This window comes from Curcuma longa, chromosome 11, assembly GCF_044706935.1.
Source record: "Curcuma longa cultivar G26 ecotype Majalengka, Jawa Barat chromosome 11, ITB_CL_G26_1.1, whole genome shotgun sequence".
In the NCBI taxonomy this organism is placed as follows: domain Eukaryota; kingdom Viridiplantae; phylum Streptophyta; class Magnoliopsida; order Zingiberales; family Zingiberaceae; genus Curcuma; species Curcuma longa.
Genome location: NC_133871.1, coordinates 12,040,388 through 12,064,905, shown reverse-complemented (window position 1 = coordinate 12,064,905; position 24,518 = coordinate 12,040,388). Strand labels below are relative to the sequence as shown.

General features: G+C 35.2%; 3 protein-coding genes, 1 long non-coding RNA gene and 1 other non-coding gene across 6 annotated transcripts; 2 read left to right on the top strand and 3 right to left on the bottom strand.

Moving 5' to 3' along the window:
- Window positions 1–148: 148 nt before the first annotated feature.
- Window positions 149–251, bottom strand: LOC141842467 (U6 spliceosomal RNA). Its single transcript, XR_012602905.1, has one exon. It is a non-coding gene; the product is annotated as a U6 spliceosomal RNA (small nuclear RNA).
- Window positions 149–713, bottom strand: LOC141837684 (uncharacterized). The gene is made up of 2 exons (XR_012602560.1): window positions 523–713; window positions 149–371 (listed from the first exon to the last, which is right to left on the bottom strand). It is a non-coding gene; the product is annotated as an uncharacterized LOC141837684 (long non-coding RNA).
- A 547-nt stretch (window positions 714–1,260) lies between these two features.
- LOC141839757 (protein TIC110, chloroplastic) lies at window positions 1,261–17,568 on the bottom strand. The gene is made up of 15 exons (XM_074727578.1): window positions 17,009–17,568; window positions 16,673–16,732; window positions 15,908–16,031; window positions 15,739–15,807; window positions 15,563–15,661; window positions 14,097–14,163; window positions 10,946–11,010; window positions 9,966–10,060; window positions 8,206–8,333; window positions 8,026–8,126; window positions 6,307–6,523; window positions 4,843–4,997; window positions 2,884–3,009; window positions 1,789–2,754; window positions 1,261–1,648 (listed from the first exon to the last, which is right to left on the bottom strand). Exons 1-15 carry the CDS (start codon window positions 17,524–17,526, stop codon window positions 1,400–1,402), a joined length of 3,039 nt encoding a protein of 1,012 aa, XP_074583679.1. The 5' UTR covers window positions 17,527–17,568; the 3' UTR covers window positions 1,261–1,399.
- A 1,169-nt stretch (window positions 17,569–18,737) lies between these two features.
- On the top strand, window positions 18,738–20,489 carry LOC141837125 (uncharacterized). The gene is made up of 4 exons (XM_074724581.1): window positions 18,738–18,806; window positions 19,651–19,738; window positions 19,809–19,970; window positions 20,059–20,489. The coding sequence occupies exons 2-4, from the start codon at window positions 19,690–19,692 to the stop codon at window positions 20,421–20,423; spliced, it is 576 nt and encodes a 191-aa protein (XP_074580682.1). The 5' UTR covers window positions 18,738–18,806; window positions 19,651–19,689; the 3' UTR covers window positions 20,424–20,489.
- A 664-nt stretch (window positions 20,490–21,153) lies between these two features.
- Window positions 21,154–24,035, top strand: LOC141841668 (DNA-directed RNA polymerases II, IV and V subunit 12). Of its 2 annotated transcripts, none has more exons than XM_074729847.1 (4): window positions 21,154–21,233; window positions 21,553–21,613; window positions 21,721–21,813; window positions 23,794–24,035. In XM_074729847.1, the coding sequence occupies exons 2-4, from the start codon at window positions 21,571–21,573 to the stop codon at window positions 23,814–23,816; spliced, it is 159 nt and encodes a 52-aa protein (XP_074585948.1). In that variant the 5' UTR covers window positions 21,154–21,233; window positions 21,553–21,570; the 3' UTR covers window positions 23,817–24,035. The 2 variants fall into 2 exon arrangements, with proteins under 2 accessions (XP_074585948.1, XP_074585949.1); XM_074729848.1 differs by having other exon boundaries at window positions 21,166–21,233; window positions 21,569–21,613.
- Window positions 24,036–24,518: the final 483 nt, after the last annotated feature.

The window sequence follows — 24,518 nt, the reverse complement described above, 5'->3', positions numbered from 1 at the left end:
CGAGATCCAACTAATCCATAGTGACGTTTTTGAAGGTTCCAATTAGAAATTACACCTCCGAGAAACCAGATCATCAAAAAGCTAAACACCGTAGGAAGAAGAAGGGTTTACCGAACCGGAAACGATGAAATATTTGGAAGAAGGAAAAAAAAATTTGGACCATTTCTCGATTTATGCGTGTCATCCTTGCGCAGGGGCCATGCTAATCTTCTCTGTATCGTTCCAATTTTATCGGATGTCTCCGAAGAGACAACCTCCTGCTCGAGCCAGTTCCTTAATAGGATCTTTTCCTATCATTAGCTGAGCGATGTGGGACTTAAAAAATCCCAGATCACCCGCGATTATCCTACTGTATCCCTCCTCTCCGTAGGCTAAAAATGAAGATATGGAAAGGAGAAAAATTAGATCGTTGTAGTCAATCGAAACCATTTTTTAAGTAAGCTCTTCATTCCGAGCTCTAAAGCGAAGGATGAAAGGGGAGCGTGAAGGAAGAGATGCTCTCTATATGCACGAAGTGAATACCTGGAGCAGCAGCAAGCAACCCTTCAGTTTGGCCGCCGCTGACGAGAGGTGACTGGTGAGGCGTGGCGTCGCCTGCGCCTTTCGTCGAGGATGTCGGGCACCGAGCCGACTGGCCAAGAGGAAGGGAGGAGCCTCGCACCCTTTCCTCATTTCCTTGCTCGATGTCAACGAGGTGACTGTCTTAGGTTCTAGTTCTATAGGTATCGGCAAAGAGGTTTAGTTCTGAAGTTCGGATTGGATTTGATAAATCCAAAGACGCAGTTGACTTCACTGACCAAATCTACTTGATTTATACTCTCAGCAGAATAATCAATACAAATGGATAAATTTCCAATTTACTCTGAACATTAAAATATTAATAATAATATTTTTGCAAAACCTACTCAACGGGAAAACAATTTTTGCAATTTGTGCTGATCTGAAAGTATAAGATAAGCTACAAGTCACTACAAGCACAGAACAGAAACTTGCCTTACACGACGAAAAATAAAAAGTCAGAACATGTAAAGAAAAATTGTTGTGTAGAACCAATATATTCATTGACATCGCATGTATTCCAAAAAATAATGCTAGGATCAAGTTGAACAATAAGAATCTGGTTAAATTTAGCAAAACACAAAGTATATATTTGCAGGTCAGCAAGACCTCCAGAGACATTATAATTACCCTCTAGGATGGTACTTTCTGTTGGATTTATTTTGGAGATCAATGAATGTAATAAACTTAGGCGAGACTATATATAGATAAAATTAACTGAATTTCGTAACCCATGGGTGATCGGCTTCTCTACTGTACAATATTCAAGCTCTTCAAAAATGTCTACACCCTATTCATATAAAATCTTATTTCGATAAATAAAAGGTTGAGAAATAAATTCTCAAAACTCAAACTTTTCTTCATCTTCATCTTCGTCGGGGAGTGCTCCTCTCTCGGCAGTATCTCTTAGTATAGCAGCAGTCGCATCACTGATGCCGAGGAGGTACTGCAGTCGTGAAAGTTTCTCCGGTTTGGGGATGCTCTTCAGATACACACAATATAAGTCTGCAAGTTCTTTCGGTGATGACCATGTAAGGGGGTCAGCAGGAACCGCCGTGTCGCAGGCCAGCATGTCATTGAGAGAGGATACCTGTGTATGAAAGTTACATTTAATCACCATTGCCAAGAGCAAGGTTAAAGAAAAATATTTGCTACTGGTGTCAAAGCAAATGTAGCAACAATTAAGAGACTATAGAAATCCAACAAATATTGAACCCTTGAGTTCCATACCACTCCATCCCGGTTTTTCTGTCTGAGTTGTGCAACAGCTTGGACCAATGTGTTTGCTAGTCTGCTCTTTGCATGCTCCTTTACTATCGCTTTGGCTTTTTCTGCATCTATGCTAAGATCTGAGGGGATCCTCTCGTACACCTCCACTTCTTCAAATACACCTGTGCCAGATGAAAAAATCTCTTCCACTGTTTTTTTGAATAGATTCTCACGCAAGCGTTCCGAGATCATGTTGTCCAGGTCAATATTAGCTTCTTTTAGCTCCCGAACCTGTTTAATGCCTATCCTCCCTTGAGCTACGGCAGTTTCGATAGCACGAGACATCTTGGTTGTTGTTATGTCCTTAATTACTTTCTGTGCGTACTCTGCAGGCAATCCCACTTGCTTCTGCACCTCATTGAGCTGCTCGATCCTCGCTTTGGTTAGCTGGCCATCAGCTAGAATAATTTCAGCCTGTTTCATGAATGCTTGTTCTGCAAAGTTCCGGTGGACCTCCACTATTTCCTTATCACCCATTCCCAGTATTCCCCCAAGCTGTTTTAGCAGCTGAAATTCTGAATTGTCTTTCTTTGTAACAATCTGAGCGCCAAATGGTACTGCAGTAGTTTCCCCAGTTATGCAGAACAGCAAGTAGGTTCTGTACATCTCAGCCCTGTCTCTTTCAGGCAGGTCATCTCTGAGTGTTATTTCTGTCTGAACCAGCTTGCTCGATTTTGCATCCAGCTCTTTGCTTGGCCTTGTCTTTCTTAATGTCTGCAGTGACTCCCATTCATCTTCTTCATCAACCTGTTTAGCTTCAACATCGATAGGCTCAGTTGGTGCAACATGCTCTCCTTTAATGTCAGATACCAAATCTGTGACCACCAAGGCATTGAATGCTATTAATTTTTTAAGCTCTTTTGCAGCTTCAGTACGACTGCCAGCACTTTTTGATCGTTGTATGTAGGTGATGAAGACTTTCCGAACCTACAATAGTCAAAGATTTAAAATAAGTGAACTGTAACCTACAAGTTTCTAACTCAAATGTGTCACTATCATTTGAGTTGAAAAATTCTTCACTACAAATTTGATGTCGTTCATTGTAAAAGCACATACCGCCTTGCTAGCAATAGCCATGGCAGCTTCAGTTGTAAGCCGCAGACCTTGAGAAGCTTTTCTCACAGAGTTTCTCATGTCATCATCATATCCATCGACACCTGATGCAATTGCATCTCTAACAGCCTGGCAAGGATAATATGATTCATCGACTATAAATAATTAAGTACAGATAGATAGCTATAAAATATATATTAATGGATTGCAAAGATGATACATTGACACAATCACAATGATTGCTTCCAAATTGTTAAACAATAGCAAATACGAGGTATTTCACATGACTATAACCTCCAAAAAACAGATATGCAACAAAAGCTAGACTATAACTGTAATAAAGAAAATGGATGGCTAAAGTTAGGTGGCATGGATTACCAAACATAAACATTAGAATCAACAAACGAAATTTATTTCCTTTGATTTTCAATCTGGCACCAAATGCTATAAACACTAGAGTCAACAGATGATAATTAACTTCCAAATTTTCACAAAATGCTAGTAAATGTATCTTGCAAACTCGGCCCTTTCAGGCAGCATGTTAGGAAATTTTAATCCTTGCTTTAAGTAGATTTTTTTTCTGATCCTCGTCCACCTGGAATTGAAAGTTAGGCAGTCTCTAGATATGCATCTAATTCAGCGCAAGTGTGCCATGGAATGTTTCACAAGTTGCCTTATGTGACTCTAGTCTTGATCCTGTTTCAGTTAATTGTTATTTGAACAAAAAGATCAAAAGAAACTTTTGGTAAAAGTTATGTCTTGGTCTGAATATATGTCAATGAAGTTTTGATAAATCCAAACATCTCAGAAATAGATATAGAGATATGAATGTCATATGCATCACACTCCATATACATCAGGAGTCCATTGATGAAAAAGGCTAGCAAAAGCTTGAACCCACTTTCAAGAACAAGTTAAAGGACAAATAATTCCATTATTCAAGTAAATTTGTCAAAGGGATAAAAGAAGCTGGCAAGCCATGCTAAAGTGGTTTGGCATATCAATGACACTATTTAGCACTGGTGCAAACAAAATGATGCAAGACAAGTAAATGAATCAAGTATGTTTCAACATCAAAAGCAGAACCTCATCAGACACTAAAAGGAACATCATGAAATCCTTCTTGTTCAACTACAGGAAACACAGTATGATAAATGGGATAAAATCCAGATACTCTAATAGAAATTCAGTGTAAGATAGGTGAACTTAACTAAAATGTTGATTAGTTTCTAAGAGAAATAATTATGCTATAATTAACCAAAAGAACTTTGAATCTAGGAACCAGAATGGTGTTGGACTTTTTGGGAGCAACAGCAGGTGCTAAGATTGCTTGAATTAGAAATTAGACATTCAGGAAAGCTTAAGAGATAAGTAAACAGGCAAAGAACCCTCCCTCGGCTGAAACCTTGGCACTGAGGCAGTTATGCTCAAGAAGCTAGAGATGAAGCATATTTGCTAACACTGCTACGTTCAGTTTCAGGTGTGCCTGAAAGAGAACAAATCATGCATTGCAACTCCCTTTTGTTACTAGGACTAGGGTATCAGAATCCATCACAAATGTAGATCCAAGTGTCCAACATGATTATTTATTAAAAAAAAAAGGTCAAATGATCAATGGGGATACTAACTGTATAGTTGGAGTGTAGGTGTCCAATTGTTGGTATCCGACATGGATAAAAAGAGGGTAGAAGGTAGTTAGATGAAATGCCTAAGTACCAAAGTGAAATGTAACTATTCTCTTATACTCTGCCGCTGTAACCTCCTCTAAGTTCTACATTTTTACATTTTCACCATATCTTCATGACTGTCCAGGGATGACCAAATGCTGATTTGACTAAATCCAATTTATTATAGTGCCTTCAGATGATGCCACTAAACGAGGAAGGAGTGTGTTAAGAGTGTAGGCCAAGATAGAGTAACTTAAATGTGAATCAAATGGTAAAAATGTGGAACAGCATCTACCTTCTCAAACAAACGTCCACATATATCGGCGTGTGCAGCATCAACAGTCTCCTGATGAATGCAAAGAAGAATCCTGTAACGCTGGAGTGAAGCAACTTCCTCATCACTCAGTTCACCGTCTTCTACGAACTGTTGAAGTTTCTGCCTGTAAATCTCTGCAAGATTAAAGTAGACAGAATCAAATGGTCAAACAAAAGAAATGGTTGAATACATTGTCAAGGATCACGTACAGCAGCAAGCCGTGCATTCAAACTACATACAATACTGATTTAGTGCACCGATTTTAATCAAAGCATCTTCTGAAAGAATTATTTTTGTTTAAACTGCAGATATGAAAAACTAGGTATATTGTACAGATTAACATGGAGTGCCAAAAGTATGGATCCTGATTCACACAGTGAAATTAAATGCTTCACAAATAAAATTAAATGTGATCTAGCAAGTATAGTCACTACAGAAAGACGTCTTGCAGTCAAAGGACCACCTATTCTGCATGCCAATATAAAGAAAGGAATCAAAATTTATGGTGGCAAAGATACCCATCAACTTTTGTACCTTATAAAGATTACCTTGGAACTTGAGAAGCTCAGTGTTCATCAACAAGCAATACACATAATTTGTATTTCTACTCAATTTTTCAACAAAAGAGAAAATTAAATCATTTTTTGTTGAAGCTAGGATGCTTCATGCTCATCGGCAATAAATTAATTGTCAGGACGAAATAAGTTCCACACACTTCACCATTTATCAGGCTCATATCATGAGTCATGAGTGTGAAAGGGCATGTTGAAGCTAGGATGCTAGGCATGTCACGCCGAAAGCCCACATGAACAAGTATATGACTAGTCATTTTTAGGATTGAGTGTGGTCTAGCACAAATAACCTTGTTAATCTTGCATCATACATGTGGTTTCAACGCTCTGGAAGTTTTTCTTGTCCTGACTATCCTTTATTAGCAATGTAGCTGCTTAACTAACATACTATAGAAACTATAGCCATATGTAATTAAAAAAAAAATGGTTGTGCCACATCATATAAATTTCGAAAAACTATCAAGTGAAAATCTTAAATAATAGCAGTATAACACAAAGGCATCCATAAACTTACCATGGAAATTAAATTAAATGAAACAAAATTATCCCATTTGTATTAGTGACAGATTTTTTTTTAAAAAAACAGCATATAAATCAATATTTTTTAACCAAACAAGTTTCATACAACATATAATGGAATGTAGAAAGAACAGAGGCAAGGTCATGTTGCATGCACTGCAAATCACCAAAAGGCCCACACCAATACGAAGAAATTCAAACAATAACAATCAAACCTTATTCCACTAGGTGGGGTTAACTAATAAGAAGAAATTCAAAGAGTATAATAAAAGGCAGAAAAAAACAACAATCCTATATAAACTAACAGCACTGTAAGTAGCGAAATCTGGAATTAATACATTAATTCAATTACCTTCATGAATCTTGCTAGCATTATTTGGATCAAAATGTAATTCTTCACAAAGGTTTTGAAGGTACGCAGCTTTGCTAGGAGCTGCATCCAGATCACCACTGGAAAATGCTCGAGCAAGCCTCCTGCGATAGACTCTAGAGGTTACATCCAACATGATGTTCTCTGCCTCACGTTTCCCTAGACCAAATATATTCCTCAACTGGTTCAAAGCTGAAAGCTGCAATTTGCCACCACAGGGAACAACAATAAAGCAAACCAATATGTTTTAGGCACAACAATAAATTTTGAACCTGAAAGCAGCAAAAAATTCAAGCAACATAATTCTGTAGTGTTGGGTTTCTTATTTCCAAGAAATACTACATTAGAATTTTTTTATGTAGTTGAGAAAGTTAATGTTACACAGCATTCAAGTAATTAATATTGCACCCATAAGACTGACAAAATATCAAATGACTACATATCTTGAGTAGAATTACACCCATATAGTATAAACTGACAAAATTTTAAATGACTAAATATATGCTGTGGAATTACACCCATATTACAACACTCATATAGTATAAACTCAATCCTTCCCCTCAAGCTGGAACATAAATATTAATTGATGTCAACTTGTTTTACAAACTAAAAGAAACCCACAACTGGATACGAAAGTTAACAGAGATGCAATACTAATGCAATGGTTGAGACTTGCAAGACAAATATGCAACACACTAGAGTATAGTATATTACTATCTTCAAATGAGACTTTGATTGAGTTGATCTGGAGTAAGTGCCAATTTGTTATCTTCAATTCACAACTCAAAAAGGGCATAGTGCAACTACAAGCACGAATGATGCTAAATTGCTGATGGAGATGTTGTATGGATGCTTCATGCAGCAACTCAAGAAGTTGTAGATTTGCAGAAGCAGGTGACACAACAAGATGTTCTTTTCTACTCTTCAACAGGAGAACATCAACATAGGTTAGTTCTGATATAACATAGGTTAGAATTACTTAATTAAACTTACAAGATCATGGTATATTTGTAATAGCCTGAATGTTTTTTTTTTTTTTTTGCAATTAACCTTAAACTAAACTGTTCCAGTACCCCCTCCAGGCTTCTCTTAGACAAAGGACCACTGATCTCTTCCTGCGTATTCATCCCCAGAATGTTCAGTGTTGCTATGCATAATGCAAGCACAACAATGCCATAGTAGTCATCAAATTGATGTCCTTAGTTAAATAGATATTATGCCATCTCAGTATATCTTCGTGTTTCACCTTCTTTTATATATTTTTGACCAGATCTTAAAAATCATTCAATTAACTATCAATTCAAACTTATTCTCACTCATCCTAAATATATTTCCTTCAATTTCAGATTATTTTAATGGATTGACAGATTAAGCATTGAATCCAATTTCTTGACTTCAAACCATAGCAGTGTCCTCCAGTTTGAATCCAAGACAGCTGATCCAGATGTGAAATTGCCACTTTTTTTACACAATAGCCTACTGAGGAGGGTTGTTCGTCCAATTGCACTGGCAAATTTGATTTGAATTATATTAGTATACATTCTAACAGATCAAATGAATATGCAGAAAGGTTTGTAAGCCTCCATTCAATGGAAAAACAAAGTAGGGTAACAGAAAGCTTAATTCAGATGTTCAAAAGCTGCCTCATATTGATGTTTCAAATTAAACAAAAAAACTTTACTGATTAATAGCTATTCTAACCTTTTCTTCTTGGAGACGACCATCCGGAAAAGATTCCTCTGCATAAGTTCTATAAAGAATCTTTAAATCATCAAACTTTCTATCACCATCGTATTCCCCACCTGATTGGAGACTAAAAGAGTTACAACTACTAGATCATAAGGAATCCAATCACCAGAAAAAGGATGAAGCAGAAAGTACCAAGTAAGGATATAGGTCCAACACCGGGAGCAAATTGACCATTTTCATGATGCTTGCTTAGTGATGTAAGAAGGTTGTTGAATTCCAAAACCTTATCCAGCTCTTGAACAACGTGTTCTATTCCCCTGCTGCAAGTATTTGCATATATAGAGATTTTAATTGAAAGCAGAATGAGAAACACCAAAAATATACTAAATTTGGATAGAATTTTTAAGAAAGGATATCACATTTTGAACTACAAAAAAAAATCGTCCAATAAAGGAAAAACAAATCTGTAGGCTTGTCTATGTTAGCCTTTCAGGTGGTAGGCATGTATGTCTTTTGTCGACTGGAAGAAAAATGTGAGAAAGAAGCTAAAAAAAATGATTGTATTTTACAAGAACTCTGCACCATAAACCACTTGACTGCTATAAATATCCTTTCGCCAACTTGCTAAAGACACATACCAGATATGATCATAGCATTACAATAATAAAAAAAAATGAAAATGGCATCCATAGGCTATCCAGAGAATCAAGAAAGCCAACAAAGAAGACAGGCCAGATGACCAGGCAGACAAGCAAGTTAGGTAAGTCAGTGAGTGGGCAGATCATTAGACCAAACAAACAAAGCAAACTTAGGTGAATTGCAGAGACCAAACAAGATTAGGAACTATTTGAGTTGAGTAGAGCAAGTGGATTGAGTAGACACTGAGCTAGCAGGCCAAATGGGCAGGACGAGTTAAGCAAAATACTTCTTATATTATTGTCTATTACTTTCAATGTCCCAACAAATCACATAGGAATGAGAATGAATCATCTATTTCATTCCAAAAACACACTAAGGAATATATGTTCTTATTTCTCACATATTTCATCCCTTAGGAATAACTCTTTCATTCCTATCAATTCATTCCATGGTCTAAATGAATTATTAATCTTCTCAACCTATCCATTCTAATCTTTAACCCCCAAAAGTGTTCTTATATTCTAAGTCGTTAACCAAATCCTATAACCATGGAATTGTTTCTTTACTTGCATTTGCACATAACATTGTCAGTCCTTTGTTATTTTGCAACATGTTTGGATGTGGCATATGATGCAAAAATAGACCATAGTTAACCTTATCCAGCTCTTGAACAACTGTGCTCTTCCCCTGCTGAATGTTTGGATTGTTAATTTAACACACGTCCAAATAAAATTTTTACAACTGGAAGCATAGCAAAGGCTAAAATAAAATCCTCAAATTTACCATGACACGGAATAAATAGGAATATTAGAATGTAAATAACAAATTTTATCAGTTTAAATCAAATTTGAAAAGCCACTATAATGATTCAATTTTAAATAACCTTCAATGTGGAAAAGAAATGGGACTAATATCACTTCTGACGTAGTGATGTTAGCCATACTCATGTCCAACCTTGAAATTTACAGTACTAGACTAGTGACTATCACTGAATCAGTGGAGCATTAAAGTCAATATGATTACTTGTACAAGAGAAATTTCCTCTGGTGCAAGCACATGAAACTAACTCATAGTTGTTGAAAGCATCTGAGTTATTTTACTAAATTAAAACTGATAATCAAAAAATCTCTTTGATCAATTGATTGGCTGGCTAATGTGCTGAAAATTGAAAATATAAATAACTGGACAATAATATACAATGCATAGTCAGATAAATCTTTAGAAAACTAACTACAAATTTTCTTGCCAGCTTCATTAATATAAAAGAAGGCGTGGAGGAAAAAAAAGTAATATCATAAAGAGAGCAATCATACGTAGCATGTGTGCGAGACTTCAAATTTAAAAGCGCTGATGAAATATTTTCTTCAACCAACTTTCTTGTATGGTCCCTGAACATTTCGCCTGCAGTCTGAAGAAAATCATAGTCAAATATTTCAAAATCAAAAGTATAATAAAAAACGCAACAGCACTCCAAGGGACAAATATCTGAGGTTGCATATGCAACTTTTGATTAGTTCTGGAATAAAAAAAGTTGTTGATAAAAATACGTCATGTGATTGGCATAGATACAACTACTTAATGCCTAATTACTTGGAAATAGAGAAGAGAAGAGAAATTAGGAGAGACGACTTAAAAAAATCCTGTTTATTCAAAAGGAAATTTAGACAAGAAAGGACTTCAGACAGAACAAAATCATGAATTTTCTTCCAATTTACTCGTTCCCTAAATGGGAAGAAGGTGGAGGAAAAGTGATTTAAACCCCATTAACATCATGGGTAAAATGGTCTTTCTACAATTTTATATTTCTCTATCTTCTTCCCATGTAAACAATGCAACAGTCCAAAATCTTAACATAAAGCAAAAATTGAACTTTCTTCCTCTCCAACTTATCTCCTTATTTCTATTTTCCCTAGTTTTTTCTTCCCAAAAAAAAAGGCTAAGTGCAGCTCATAACTTGTTAGATTTACGTATTTAATCATGTTCATCTTTAATATATGTAGAACATCTTTCACATATGTGCTTATACTGAACATACAAGTGAAAAATAGATATCAGCATAAGAAAAAGTTGAAACATCGCATATACAAATTTATAATCTTCAGTCCAAACACTTGTCACAATTAGTGGGTGGCAATATTAAGATTAAAATGAATTTGCATCTTTTGCCTCCTTAACAGATATCAATTATAGTAATGCTACCCAACTACCATGTTCAAAGATATTATTGGCCAAGGTAATTTAATATTTTAAGCCCCCAAAATGGTAAAGGCTCATCTAGCATCATTGTACATACCTGATCAGAAAGTTTATACAACAGTTGTGACTGTCTAAGATCAATGAGTTGCTTCTCGTCAATATCTACAGATAAAGCATAACACAATAAGTTTCTAGCACTCAACAGCTAACTAGTAAGCAAATAAGTCCAAATATCAGCAATATTCAAAGTTCAATGATAAAGTGATCCATGTCAACAAAGTAAAATTTTCAGTCATGATTACTGAGGTTACTTAGGGGAGTCTTGGTGCAATGGTAAAGTGCTGCCATGTGATCTGGAGGCCATGGGTTTGAGTTTCGAAAATAGACTCTTGCAAAGCAAGATAAGGCTATGTACAATAGACCATTCCCGAAACCCCGCAACTTTGTGCACCGAGTTGCTCTTTATGATTACTAACGTTACTCAAAAAGATGGATATCCGAGTCTAGATCCCTAAACAAATAGCTAGATAGTTTGGATAATAACTTGTAGAAATCCACTAGAAACGGAACCATGGATGACTGTAGCCATTATGTTTGACTTAAGACCCTGTTTGGTAGTTTAAAATTGCATGAAAATGGGACAATTAATTCCCTCCATGGTTCCAATTTTAATGTCTGGATGGACAATTTGAGGTGGAAAAATTATTCTAAGAATGTCTCGTTCTGTTGATTCTATAGTTTAAGTGGAACACTTCATTTCACCACTATGAAAACATTTCTTATCATTTCGCATATGCAGATAAATAGACTGATGAAGCAGACGAGCCAACCTAATCATCAAACAAGCCTAACAGGCAAAGAGGATCAAGCGGGAAGGATCAACTAGGCGAGAAGGATGGGTAGAGCAAACCAACCACGCCAAATGGACCAATGATTTCAGATGTATGAACCAAGTGAGTCAAATGGATCAGGGAATCCAGGAGTGTTGGATGAATTAAGTTAGTAGGATAGGGTCAGCAAGTTGGAATAGACTGGTCCAGCAGTTTTTATGAACCAAGTGGGCCAACGAATCGAATGGACCCAATACACTAAGTGGCTTGAGTTGGCTGAATGGATGATGTGCAATGTTGGTTGAGCAAGATGGGTAACCAAGCAGAACATGCAAGACAAGCAAAGTTGGCAAGCCAGACAAACTGAACTAGGGACGTGAATGAATTGGGTCAGGTGCAGTTTGTACAAAAATATGACCCAACCCGATTTGATTCAAGTTATAAAAAATCCCCACATCTTCCCAAAAAAAAAACGTAAAACCCCAAAACTAAAATTTTCAATTCGTTTGGTTTAGATTTCAGTGATTATTAATTTTCAAATATTTAGGAGAATTAAAAGATTTTAGATTTTTTAAGCTAGCTCCTTTGGAATTTTAGAGAAGCAAAATATAAAGTACGATACGTAAAAAATATTATATTATACAAAAACTCTAGCAATATAATTACAAAAAATATATTAGAATCTATAAAATAAAAATTATACAAAAATTACACCATTGAATGCAAGACCTATAATTCATAAGAACTATATACATTAGAACTAAGTATTGTGCATTTAATACAAAATACAACATTTATTACCAGGCTGTTAGGTTACAATCGCAGGCTACCACAAAAATAAATTATTCAATAATTCTACACAAGTAAAACAAGTGGTTAAATAAAAGTATTAAAGAATGAACATTATTTGCTTCTTTGCATGGGTCCTAAAATGGAAGTGTTTAATAAGGGATGTTGGAAGGATGTTGTACACAAAAGGATATCGAGTAGATTGACGTTGCTAATGTTGAAGAAAGGATGACGAAGTTAGGGGATGATACAAGCAATAATATCATAAGAATATTGTGGAAGGAAGAAGGGACACTAGAAGGGGATAATAGAAGTGGCATACATAAGCAATATTCTTGTAAGATTGTACAAGGCAAAATGGATGTTGGACGGGACATCAAAAGTTGAAGTAGCATTGAGTTGCCAACACGAAAAGAAAAGAGACAACGGAGGCAAGGGAAGAACTATGTAACTTCTCTAAGATTAATTAGACTATTAATTAATCTTATAAAGGTTTGATATTTGAGAATAAATAACATATAAGATATGCAACTCTTAATTAGCTAAATGAAATATAAATTAATTGATATAATATATAATATACACTATATAATCCTGGTTTGGATCAGGTTTTTTGGGGTTTTATATGAAAAGTTGAAAACCAACCCAAAACCCGAAATGCAAAATATTGAATCTAAGAAACTTGAAAAAATATTGATTTTTTCAGATCAGTTCAGTTAGGTTTTTCAGTTCAATTTGGATATATAAATTGTTTTTCCCACTCCTAGATCACAGTACCTGGAACACACAACCATGCGTCCTTGTCAATCCAACCAATTGGGAAACTAGGTGGATTGGGTGGGTTGAATGAACTAAACATGTTGGTAGACCGAAAAGACCAAGTATGTCAAACTGGTTGAATGAGAGAAACATAGAATGAATAATTTCACTTGTCATACCATTACATTGTAACCAAATAAAAGAATACAGTGTGTCTATCATTCTATTCCATTCCATTTCATTCGCTCCTACCAAGCATAGCCTAAGTGAGGTTATGAATGTTACACAAACATCTATCCATCAGAGTAAACATTTGTTCTAAATACAAAAATACAAAAACTATCTGATAAGAAAGTTTCTGTTAGCATGAGAGGCTAAACCAAGATGTCATTACATGCAATAGATACATCAATAAATGCAAGGTGATATTTCAGAATAAAGAAACTTAGGTCATTTACCAAACTAACTGATTAATTAGTGGCTGGACGTAGGACTAGAACAAAGCTACCAATATTGATCCATACACCTTGCTAGTTTTATGTACAAGATGAATTTTTAGGTTTTTAATTTCTGCTTGCCCACCTTATGATGATGAATGGTATGGGAAGATGTACTACTCTGTATCTCAGTAACATATTAGGCCAATAAATTGTCAAAATTGTACCTGACTTGTCCTTGAAACTTTATTCAATGCTGCAAAGCAGTTTCAACAGTGTAATAGAGTAGCAACAAAACTAACCATATGACATCCAGCCAAGCAAATGAATAAAAAACAGAGAACTGAAGCAAAATTATTAAATTTCTTCAAATAAGTGATCAAAGAAAGGGAGAAAGCAAGGAATCAATAAGTAGAAATCTTGAATGTGTTACCTTGTCCAATTGATTTTAGCTTTGAAGCATACAATTTTTGAGCATTGTCTCTGATAGCAATTTCAATCTGGCATTAAACCAAAACATATAAGAAGATTGATAAAGTAGGTCAAAACATTAGCTAGCCTAGGGAACTATTCAGAAAGATGGGAAAATTAAAATAAGCTGCAGTGGCTTAAATCAATCTTTATGCCACACTCATACAACTAATTTCCACTACTTAGCATGCATGCACATCCTTCAACAGTACTGGGCAAGCAGAAATGCTCAAAAAAATTGGTGCAGGAGTAGAATCATGAGGAGAAGATAAAACAGGAGGTTACAAGACAACAAAAACAAAAGAAAGGGTAATTGATTAAATAAAGGATCTAAGATAACTTCAATTCGTAAAACATAACTTAATAGACTTTGCACTCAAAAAAAAACATCATGGCCCCTCAATTGACACATTCTAACCTCCATTACATAAAATAAAATGAATCCTGAAAAGGTCCAAGATCTTGAAATGATTTTTGGAGTACAAAATCTTCAAATGTTAGATAGGAAAAAAGGCAACCTACCTCAACAACATGAAAAAGTTCAATGCAAATGTTAGAAACCAGAAGATGATGCAAGATCAATGGGCATTATTAGATATATAGGAAACCTAGTCTAAGGCATGCCTAACTGTTGGGACAACAATTCCTCCATTGTAGTTGGATGTTATTTTTGATGATTTAGCAATACAACTTATGTTAGATGTGCTTTTTAATTTGGTGCATCAAGGATGCAAGATTAGCCTTGTCAATTCAACTTAAAGTTTGGACTTGGCAATTGTGAAGATCAAGGATTAGAGGGTTGAAGGGTTGAATTGAGTGGAGTTAGAGCTCAAGAGAGTTCTATAAATTCAACAGTGGAGAGCTCAAATCAAGGAGATGTTTGGACAGCTCGAAGGGGAAAGCCTGGATCAAGGAGCTGAAGAGTTGAAGACATGTGAAAACTCTGACTAAGCATGGGTGTGATATTGAGTTTGTTTTTAGGCATGTAAAATAAAATGTATTTGATGTCATGATTGCTTAGTAATGGGTAAGCTACCAAGCACTTCATTGTTGAAACCTTACATATTAGGTTGTTCCCAAGTCATTGTTCGTTGACTAGCTCAAGTACTAGAGCTTGTAGAGGCTTATGATTGGCCAAGTTTGTTGGAAGCATGCTAATTGATTGGCCAAGGGCTAGTAGTCAATTGGATTAGGGTTTGGGCAAACAGAATGCTTCTGATTGATCCAAAATCAATTGATAATGTTTCACTGAATGATCAAGCAATCGACTAGATGACTTTTTCAGTTATAGTCGTTGGAGTTCAATGTATGACTTGGAGCATACCAACTCGACTAGAGGTTTTCTCAAGTCTATTAAAGGCAGCCAAAAGAAATTACTCAATATTCTGACTTCTAGACCAATTTTGAGAGAATGAGTTTATGAAGTACCTGGGAATCCGTAACATTGAAAAGACGTTTCCAAGGCAGCAGGAACTTCGATGCTTCTCCAAATACAAGTGTTGAAACATAAATCAGCTTCTGGAATGCCTGCATAAACAATTAATTAGCTTGAATGATTAATTTTCTGTGTAATTATACAGTATTTTTAAATATAAAAAATTTACCCTGCGTTGCTCTATGTCAGCCTCACGGTCTCCTGTTTCCAACCTTTGCCTGTAAATGTGTCTACCGATCTAGGATATAAAAAAACATTGCTCATGTTTCTCCAAATAGTTACAGCTATACAATTAAATAACTTGATGAATCGAGGGGGAATACTTAAGAGAGTATTACTTCAACATGAACCAATGCAGCGTCTGGATCATCAATGCCAAGAGCGTCTTTAAATTTAATTATAGCCTCAGCTTCATTTCCTTTGAGGTTTTCACTTCCAGGTGGAAGAATAGAAGAAACAAACCTAATATGAAGCATGAAACTATTAGTTTTAACGACAAGAATGAATGTCATTACAAATTCAAGAATTATGAACATTCAACTTCTGTTAGGTTGATATTGTAACATTTGTAATATGCAGAACTACTACACCAGAGACAATGTCCTTAAGATTAATCAACCCCCAATGAAACAAATTGGTAGCAGATGCAAACTTAACAGATTTCATCTATTTTGTTAACATGTCACACCTCACTTAAGAAAAGAAATGCAGGGTCGATCCTTATCGAGAATGCAGGGTCAATTCTTATCATGGATTCCTTCCTTTCTATAAATATGTGTGGGCTCTACACCTGCCAATATTTGTTTTACATAGTCATAAATGTTGACCGCCTAAGCTTGCATCATATACTTCATTTTGCAATTAGAGATTCAGTAAGATAATTGTCATAATGATCGCCATGATTTTTGGCAAGCATTTTGTCGTAAGTCTTTGTGAACAGAAATTTTCTTCATGAAACATAGTAGTGCAGTATATGGGCCAAGTGTAACTCTTTGCAGAATCAAATTTTGCACAAAAAGTACGGACATAAAGATTTGCACATTTTAGAGGTTGTAAGATGGACGTAACGATTTGCACACTTTAGAGGTTACAAGATTGCTCACCTACTATACAAGTCACGGAGCTCTGCTTTAAATGCATCATCCTGCTTATTAACACCATATCTGCAGCAGTATATCGAGAATAAAACATAGGATAGTGATAGAGTCAGCTAGATAACAACAAAAAGAAAGATCTTCAAGGTTTACGTTCCTACAGACCAAAGAATTATCGGATGTGCACAAGTTTTCTCTAAAAAACCTAAACCTTGTTCTTCAGCAAAATGATTCAGGATCTAAAAGATCTAACCTAAGTTAAGATTACCCAGATCCATCTTATGAGCAACTTCTTTCAATTATGCAAGAAGAAGGAAACGAGGACTGAAATCTACAGTGACTAACTTCTGCACAATAGCTTCGACTTCGTCCTTCCTTAGATCTGCCGGGTCATCATACCCAACCACCAAATTGTGCAGGCTGACCGCCGCAACCTCAGGGACTTTCGAATTCAGCGAATAAGCTGCCGCACCACTGGCAGCTCCAAGGGCCGCCGCCACACCAATCCCCGCAGCTTTAGTTCCGCCAAGACGAACACCTATACCAAACCCGGCGGCAATAGCGACGGCGGCAAGGACAATGGACGACGCAAGCCTTGCTGGAGGAGGAAGGGAGCTAACGACAGCCTGAGGGCCGGACAGCTCCTTGGGACCCCCAAATACAGACGGATCAACTGAAGGCGCAACTACGGTTGCTTGGGAGACGTAGCAACGCGGAAGGGAGAGGCGGCACCGACGGCAGCGGAGGAGTCGGCGAGATGGTAGGCGTGGGAGAAGACGGAGGGGGGAGGCGAAGGCGAGGCGGGACAAGGGTAGGCGGCGAGATGGAACAGGAGGCGTAGCGATCAACAGTGAGGTTTCCATCGCCGCCGCCGACGCCTCAATTGCTGCTGCTTCTCCGTGTTATCCGCCTGGCTTCGGAAGGATAACAGGAGCAGGAAGGGGTTGCAGTTTTGAGTAGCGGGCCTACTTAAAGCCCAATAAGAATGCAATGCTTGATGAACGAAATGTTCTAGTAAGTTCTTTTTGGTAGGATGAAATTGAAGAGAGTGAAATGGGAATGAGAATGGAATGAAATGGATTAAGAAGTAAAATAATTTGCCCTTGGAACTATTGTATGATGGCAAGGTAGATATTTAAGGATTGCGGTTGATTTAAAAAAAATTTATGATGCAGGATGATTCAAAAATTTTATTATTTTTTTTTATAATTTTTAGAGTTAAATTTTTTTTATATATTTAGAGTAGTTTTAAAAATTTTATTAGTTTTAAATTTTTTTATTTTTTATTTTAGAATTTTTAAATCCGTTTAGGGTTTTTAAAATTTCAAATTTGTTAAGAAATTTTTTTTTTATTAGAATTTTCTTTTCGAGTTTGTTAATAAATTTTCTTTTTTTATTAAGAATTTTCTTTTTGAATTTGTTAAGAAATTTTTCTTTTTATTAGGAATCTTTCTTTTCGAGTTTGTTAAGAAATTATTTTTTATTAAAAATCTTTTTTTTTTTGTTAAGAAATTTTCTTTTTTATTAGAAATCTTTTTTAGAATCTGATTCTATATAAATATTTTATAAATTGATATTTAAGAACCAGTTTGGATTATTAATAAAATTTCTTTTTTTTGAAGCGGCGTCGTCATGGCTTTTTCCTCATTTTTTTTTTAATTTCTCAAACTTGTTCTTTCCTCAATTCTCTTTCAATCTTACACCTCTAAAATAATCACTATTCTGTCTGACGTCAGTTTATGAATTATCGAATAATGTTTTTTTAATCAGTAGTTGATTTTAAAAAATCGAATTGTTGAGACAAGAGTGTTTGTTCGGATTGAATATCAATGTTAATTAAAAAAATAAAATAATTAACTTTATTTATATAAATATATATATATAATTTGTGGAGCTTACATTTCTTATAACTTCTTAGTAATATATATTTATTTATTATTTGTGGAGCTTACATTTCTTATAATTTCTTAGTCATCTTGGTTAACAGGCCTTGATTGGGCCTCCATTTCAAAAATTCAAGGTTCATGGAATAGCAATTACGGAGTGTCGCCTTGCTTTGTTTGTGCTGGCAGACCGAAAATGGGGGAAGGGGAAAGACAAGATCGATGACGAAGACATCACATTCCAACGGATGGTAGCAAAGGTTAGCCAATCGGCCCTTCTGTAGGTACCGATTTGTGGTGTTGCACCAGTTAGTTTTGTTGCCAGAAAGATAGTTTCTTTGGTGCCAGTGCCTTCTTTTATGCCATTACGATCTACTACGATGGCAAATCCCTCTTGGAATTGAGGAATTATGTATGTCTTTTAGTTAATTGGTCAAAATATTTCCTTTCTGCTTCTTTTATTCCTTTTTGGCTGCTTTGTGAAGTGGCATTTGTAATCATGGTGCACCCGGTTTTTTGAAAATGTTGCATGGCTATCAACACAGGCGTTACGTCTACGTTGAAGTTACTCCTAACTGCTCAAGTTTTGATATAATTCCATGGGAGACATGATGCTTTCGGCCTAAGGTGCACTAGTTGATTGACCTTGTTTTTAAGGAATGCATTGGCATATTTTTGTAACTTGTAAATTGTTTCGCTAATGCCGTTATGTGCTGTTTTAGAGTAAACCATGTTGAACCTTGTAATTTATCACCTTTTTATTGTCAACGCATCAACTTGGTATTGCATTTGTGAACACACAAGGAAATGACTGAAAAGTTGCATATACTGAAATTTGACTCAACTTTCTAGAACCTTGGAAATATTTTAATTCTAAGATGTGGTTGCTATTTTGACAAAGGCAACTTGTTATATCTTGGTTAAGTGAAATAGGATTTTCTTTAAAAACTTGGAAGTATGATTCAGCTGGAAGTTTTCTTTTTTCAAAATTGATGGATGTGGATGTGCAAGTTGCTCTATGTTGAGACTACTTATTTATACTTATGGTGCTTTCTTTAAATTTATGCAATTCTGGTTCTGAGTTCTGATAACATGCCCCAGCAGGGATATTGGCTTCTCCTGTTGAGCGGTTGATCTTAGCAGATGCAGGAAGTTGCTGGTGAACGCGGAGGTTATCTTCACGGGCGAGGCGGTACTTGATTTTACTGTTTTGTAGTAGTATGTTTTGCAATGTTATTGTTGACTTTTTTTATATCTTCCAGCATTGGATAGCGATGACTTGTTATACCTTAAGGAACAGATGGAAGCTGAGGAAGATGCCGAACAGCTTCTTAGGCGCACTGAAAAACAGGCATTTGGTGCATTTAAAATATCCTCATTGGATGAGATTGGCATTATAGACATACTATTTTTTCTGTTTCCATGACTGTCTGATTTCAAAGCTGCTAGTTTGGTGGATTCCTCACCTGCACCTTTGCCCTTGGAATAAGGTACTTCTGAATTTCTTGTCAGGTTATCGCTTCTTTGTGCCTATCATTTTGAAACTTAATTATAGTTTCTCTGATGGGCGGGCAGCTGGATATCTCGAAAAAAAATATATCCAGGTTAAGCCAAAGAAGCAAGAAGTTTCAAGTCCTAGTTTGTTGCAGTTCGAGCATTCCAACCAATCCTCACCTGGAAGAGTCTCACCCGTGGACAGTGAGGTAAAATTGGAAATAAGCCTCTCCCCTTCGAGGACATCTGAAGCCCAGAAAAATTCATGTTTAGATGTCAACAATTTGCAACAACAAAAACAAGAACAAGCCCTAGATGTGAAGCCAGAGAACACTGTCAAAAGTTTGCTTGGATTAGCATATGAAAGCTCTGATGAGAAATGACCAAGGGAAATAGATAAAATGTTTTGATTCTCTCCCAAATGTACTCTCCTTTTTATAAATTATATGGTTTATGGTCCCAACTCTGGATTATTATTATTTTCAAAAAATTAGGGTAGAATTTGAGTTGGAATCCGGTGTATATTTTTTTCACATGGAGTGAAACAGAACTCATTAAAGAAAATGATTAACTAATTTCTATAAGCATTATAATGAGTTATACATACTTCACCCAGCCATCTAAGCAAATTGATAGCCAATGGTCAAAGTTTGGTAGTTCGTGATGGACAGTGGAAAATTTCTATCCAATTTTATTAGAGATATCTGATGTTAATTAAAAATGCAACTAAATTTATAGTGTTTTTTTAAATTTATGAAGGACGAAATATGAGTCAACCAACTAAATACTTATTACCCAAGAAAAAAATGATATGAAAAGATTTTTTAAAAATAATAAAAGAATTAATTTTTAAATTTGGAAATGCATAAGTTATATTTTGAACTTACTTGATGATCACTAAGAGAAAAGTCGTTACTTTTAGAATTAATTGATTGAAACTCACACGTAATTATAAAAAAAATACAACTTATTAAAGAAAATGGACTTGTTGTATATATTTAGAAATTTTAAAAATAAACTAACATAACTAAAAACATAAAAATCATTTATTTCGAGACCGAATTATTTAATATAATAAATAGTACTAAAATATACCCACGCCGTATATATAAACGAGTGTATAAACGCGAAACCCTAATTATTTACATCTCCCTTCCTCTATTCGCAATCACGCCTCATAGAGAAGGAAGCTGGTAAGTTTCTCTCATCAAATTTTCTTCTGCCTCACACGATCTTCCTCTTACTGTACGATCATTGCTTTCGCGTCGATAGAAAATTTCAATTTTGAATTGGGCGAGATTTTGGCCGATTCACTGAAATTTCCTTTCCGATCGACATTAAGCTTTGAATCAACCGGTTTATTCGGATTTTTTTCTTTGTTTTTTTTTCTCTTTTGTGAAATCTGATGGGATTGTGATGTCCTATTCGACAAACTTTTAGTTGTTTGTTCTTTGTGATGGATCACAAATTAATTGATTAATCTAGTGTTTGTCATGATTTTTTAAACCGTAGCTTTGCGTTTTTGAAGTCATGGATCCTCTGCAGCCTGAGCCTGTTAGTTACATATGTGGAGGTAAAAAGTTGTTCGCTCCTTCAATTTATGTGGTTGAGTTTCATGAATTCATTTGATCGCTTCGATGGTCTTTCTTATTAAGAAAATTTGAATTGGTTACGACTTAGATTGCGGAGCAGAGAACACGTTGAAGCCAGGGGATGTCATACAGTGCAGAGAGTGCGGATACCGCATCCTTTACAAGAAGCGCACTCGCAGAAGTATGTATTAAGTGTTTTTTATGTGTATATATTTTATTTTTTCCATAGCCCATCATAAATTGTTAGTAATTATGGGAGGACGAGTGCATAATTATATAACCGAGACATCTTGCTAAAGTTCATAGCCACCTGCAAATGCCTTTTTTCCTTTGGTACATCTCCTTGTTCACGAAATTCTTTCCACATCGAATGGTTTAGTATTCATTTGGGTGTTTACCATTGCTGATATTGTGGATCTTAATAGTTTTTTTGTCTTCAGTTGAATTAATTCAATAAATAAATAACTATCTTTTTAAGAGTTGACTGAAAGGAAATCAAGATAGATTTTTACAAATAGTTTAATCTCGGATTAAACTGTAATATACACAGTTCCATCTTGTGTTAGATGATAATCCTGGTTCCTGGACCAATTGATTCTTCGTTACACAAATTCTTATGCCTTTGTGAAGATTTTCATAATTGAACTTGAATTTAATGGTCAAACAACGAAATAAATTTTCTAGTACTTGAATACACTGAGAAAGAAAGGACATTATTTTTTAAAAAAATTATTTTCACCAAATTAGTGTCAATGTCCATATCTTTTTTCATATGTAGTGCATGATCGATAGTTGAATTAACTCCCCTTAGCATGATCTACTAATTTATGATTCTTAGTTTCCCTTAGCTTGATCTACTATTTTATGATTCTTAGTTGAACGTCTTTTATGAATCAATTTGATTTTTGCTGATTCCAAGACACAGTTTTGTTGTTGTTAATAAAATTTTCTATTTTTCTTATTTTCTTATTTTTTAGAACTTTTTAAATTTTAAAATTTATAATTATTTCAATCAATAGCTAGGCTCACAGGCTCAGGCCGACACGGGCATGATGCACATGGAGTCGAGCTTGGGCTGGGAAGGAAAACACAACTAACAAGTTGTGTTGAGCATGACTTGTTTAAACCCATCTCAGGCTGGGTAGGACATGGCAAGCATGGGCCCATCAGGCCCGTGCTATGCCCAGCTTGGGCATCTATTAACACCTTTACAATGAATATTTTATTGAATTAAGGATATTTTCATCTTTTAGGGTTTTGAAGAATGCAGGGATGAATCTTCTTAAGGGTTGTCTTGGGCTATAGCCCAGCCCAAAGATTTTTTTTATTACCTTTTGTTAAAAAAAAAAATTCACTATTAAATTTATTACACATTGTTTCTTTTTGTAAAAAAGATTTTTACTTAGCACCCAAAGCTTAGCCAACCTTCTTTTCTTGGATCCATTCCTGGAAGAATGGTCACCAAATATTCAACCATTTTATAAATGTTGCCTTTTGTGTCTCCAATCATATGTTATACAACCTTCATTTCTTCCTTCAAGATTTTCATCAATTCAATGTTAAATGCTGTTTTCAAATAATTTCTTTTATGACTGTGAGATCTTGAATTAATCAGATTGTGTGTTTTTTTTTTTGCCAAACTACCTTATGCTGATAATGAAAGGATCTAGGGAAGGCGAAATCCAACTTATCATTTGTAAGAACATCTTTTAAAAGAATAACTGCAAGACAGCTTGCTTAATTAAACTCAAACCAAATGTCTCTGCCAATCCATGCTAACATCCGTTAAATTCTTCTGTGTATTCCGTGCTCAGGAAGACATCATGATAGACAAAAAAGAATAAAGATTTTCAGTAGCTTTTAAGGTTTCCAGCTCGTCTTGGGACAAATCAGTCTGCTCAATTTCCTTAGTATGAGAATATTGGTTTTCTTCATTAAATTAATGTGATCACTATCATCTTGATGGTGCATTGTTTTATTCTGTATTCCTCTGATAAATTGCAGGAGTAACTCTATCCACAATTGTTTGGTTCTCCCTTGCATTTTATAGTTTAGCTCGAACTAATTTTCGATCTACCTAGATTTTTTTGTTATTTATGCATCCGCTTGTTCTATTTCTGGTTCCATGCATCTTTTTCTAATGCTTTTGCAAATCTTGCAGTTGTGCAATATGAAGCTCGTTGAGGACAAAGAAGTCTGCTAAAGAAGTACGTGTTCAAATAGAACTTGTATTAAAAGTTTGATGCTACTGTTGGATTGTGTGATTAGTAAAACCTCAAACTTGTTAATGGTTGTGGAAGTGAATTATTACTATCATCTCACGTTATTTGTAAGTTACTGATACTATGTTTCTTGGGCGTGATTAAATTGGTAAAACCAGTTAGCATCATTTGTTCCTTTTCATTTATTCGTAAAGAATTCTTTTTCAGCATAGTATATGATAAACACTAGATAATCCAAATACTTGATAACATGCTTAGATTTGCTAATGATATAGTTGGAATTAACATGATTTGGTGATTACAATAGTGAAGCATAAAATTCAATCAGATACTAGCACATGGTAATTTTAATTAATAATTCATTTTTATTTTTTATTGTAATTTTAGTGATGTAGCATCTATCAATATTTAGTTTGGTGTCAATTTTTATTTTATCAGAAACGCACGATTAAAGCACTGGTGCAAAGTCATTTCATTCACACCCAAAATTAATCACTCTTGTTTACGATGATTAGAAACTAAGGATGAACAATATTTTGAAAATTTGCCTCGAACAAAATATGAATTTGCCTCGAACAAAGTTTTTATGGAGTCCAACAAGAAGGATGCGATTGACCTTCGTTAAATTCTCTCATTGAAATGTGACTTTATTAGGATTCTATTT